At 56.5% G+C, this 1,689-nt stretch overlaps 1 protein-coding gene across 1 annotated transcript in view; it reads left to right on the top strand.

Annotated features, from left to right (window-relative positions):
• Positions 1-619, top strand: part of EAH_00057210 (Polyadenylate binding protein, related) — a gene marked incomplete at both ends in the record, with an annotated part of 3,840 nt that extends 3,221 nt beyond the window's left edge. Inside the window, one exon of the mRNA XM_013397442.1 lies at positions 135-619. Coding sequence (XP_013252896.1) covers positions 135-619 — 485 coding nt within the window. The remainder of the gene's footprint in view (positions 1-134) is intronic.
• Positions 620-1,689: the final 1,070 nt, after the last annotated feature.

The following is a 1,689-nucleotide window of genomic DNA, read 5'->3' as shown; positions in this document are numbered from 1 at the left end:
GGCGGGGGGGGAGGGGGGGAGGGGGTGCTTAGGAGACGGGGACCGGCCGTTGTGGCTGCTCGAGTGGGGGTGAGTATTTGCATGCGTGGCTGCTGCTGCATGCATGCATGCTGCATGCTGTTTGGGGCTTGCAGGCCAAGTTACGTTTGTCTCGGTGGCGTCGGAGTCAAGAAAGCAGCAACAACTCGGGGGAGGAGCGATCCTGCCCCCGCAGCATCTGCAGCAGCTGCCGCTGGGAGGGGCCCAGTACCAGCAGCAACTGCAGCAGCAGCTGCAGCAGCAGTTGCTGCAGCAAGCTGCTGCCTCGCAGTGGCCCATCACTTCCTCCACCACAGCTTCGGGGACCCGCGCTGATGTGTCGAGTCCTTACGGTACTCAGGCGACCGTCAACTCTGCTGCTGCTGCTGCTGCTGCTGCTGCGCTTCCGACGACCACAGCTGCTGCTGCTGCAGCAACCAATCCGTACATGCAGCAGATTACTGCTGCTCTCATGCCCCAGCTGTACATGCATCACTACCAGCAGCAGTACCTAGCTGCCTCTCAGGCTAATTCAGCTGCTGGAGGGGTTGCTGCTAGCACCACAACACAGCAGCAGAAATACTCCAATTTGCAGCAGTGAGGCTGTTGCAGCTGCTGCTGCTGCTCCCCACATTTGGCCTGTGCAGCCCTGGGGCTTGCAGCCACCGACAGCAATAGACGGCATGGCTGTCATTCTGCTTTCTTTGGGGCACAGTGGTACAGAGGCCTTGATGCGTTCTGTGTAGATCTAGTTCGCTAGTACAAGTCGAGCTGCAGCTAGCTAGGTAGCTAGCTAGCTAGCTAGCTGTGGAGCAGGAGGGTATCTCAGTAGCTAGCCGCCCGCTCGCAGAGCTGAGGCAACTCTCGGTAGTACTAATCACGTAGATCCTGTGGGGTGCCGTCGCTTCTACCGCTGGTGTTTTCGCTAGCTGGGCTCCAGCTAGCTACTAGCTGCTTTGCGGTCTCACGAGCTAGCTACTACTCAGCAAGCCAATTATCCATCTCCGTTAACAGGCTGCTGCCCTCAGAGGTAGCATAAGCCTTCAAGTCTTACCTAATCGTCTCTGCTTAAACGGAGGAGGGTAAGAAGGTGGAAGGCACTGAGGTTCGTAGGTTCCTAGGCATCTGTCCCCTTGTACTGGGGTGTGCATACAGCTCAAGCTGGTTTTTTGTTCAGTCCTCCAAGCATGCAGAGAGAGACACCGAGGCTCTGCATATATTTGAAGAGTTTAGTTTGTTTATCCAGTCGATGAGGCAACAACGCATTAAAAAGAAAACCCAAACACCTCCGAAGTACGCACACGGCCTAAAGGCCCCACCAGCAGCAGAAGGCTGCTGTTGTTGTGCAGTTGCTGCTTTTGCTGCTGCAGCAGCTTTGGCTGCAGCAGTAGCTTCAGCCAGCGGCAGCAGCAGCAAATGGTTTTGCTACTGCAGCTGCTTTTGCTGCAGTAACAGCTGCTGTTGCTGCAGCAACTGCTGCAGCTTCCCTCGATGTATTTTTGCGTGCGGAGTGTCAGTGCGGCTCCCGCTGGGGTTTAGGGTTTAGGGTTTATTAAGCCGCTTTGGAGGCCCCTCCGAGAGCAAACTGGCTGCGAACGTAGGAGGCTTTTGTATCATCTGCTGTCTGCTGCAGCAGCAGACACATCTCCCGCACTGACAGGAGGCCCGTAC

Source organism: Eimeria acervulina, genomic scaffold (assembly GCF_000499425.1).
Source record: "Eimeria acervulina Houghton genomic scaffold, Eah_scaff1217, whole genome shotgun sequence".
NCBI lineage: Eukaryota > Apicomplexa > Conoidasida > Eucoccidiorida > Eimeriidae > Eimeria > Eimeria acervulina.
Note: the sequence above shows the minus strand (reverse complement) of the source record. Positions and strands in the feature narration are given on the sequence as shown.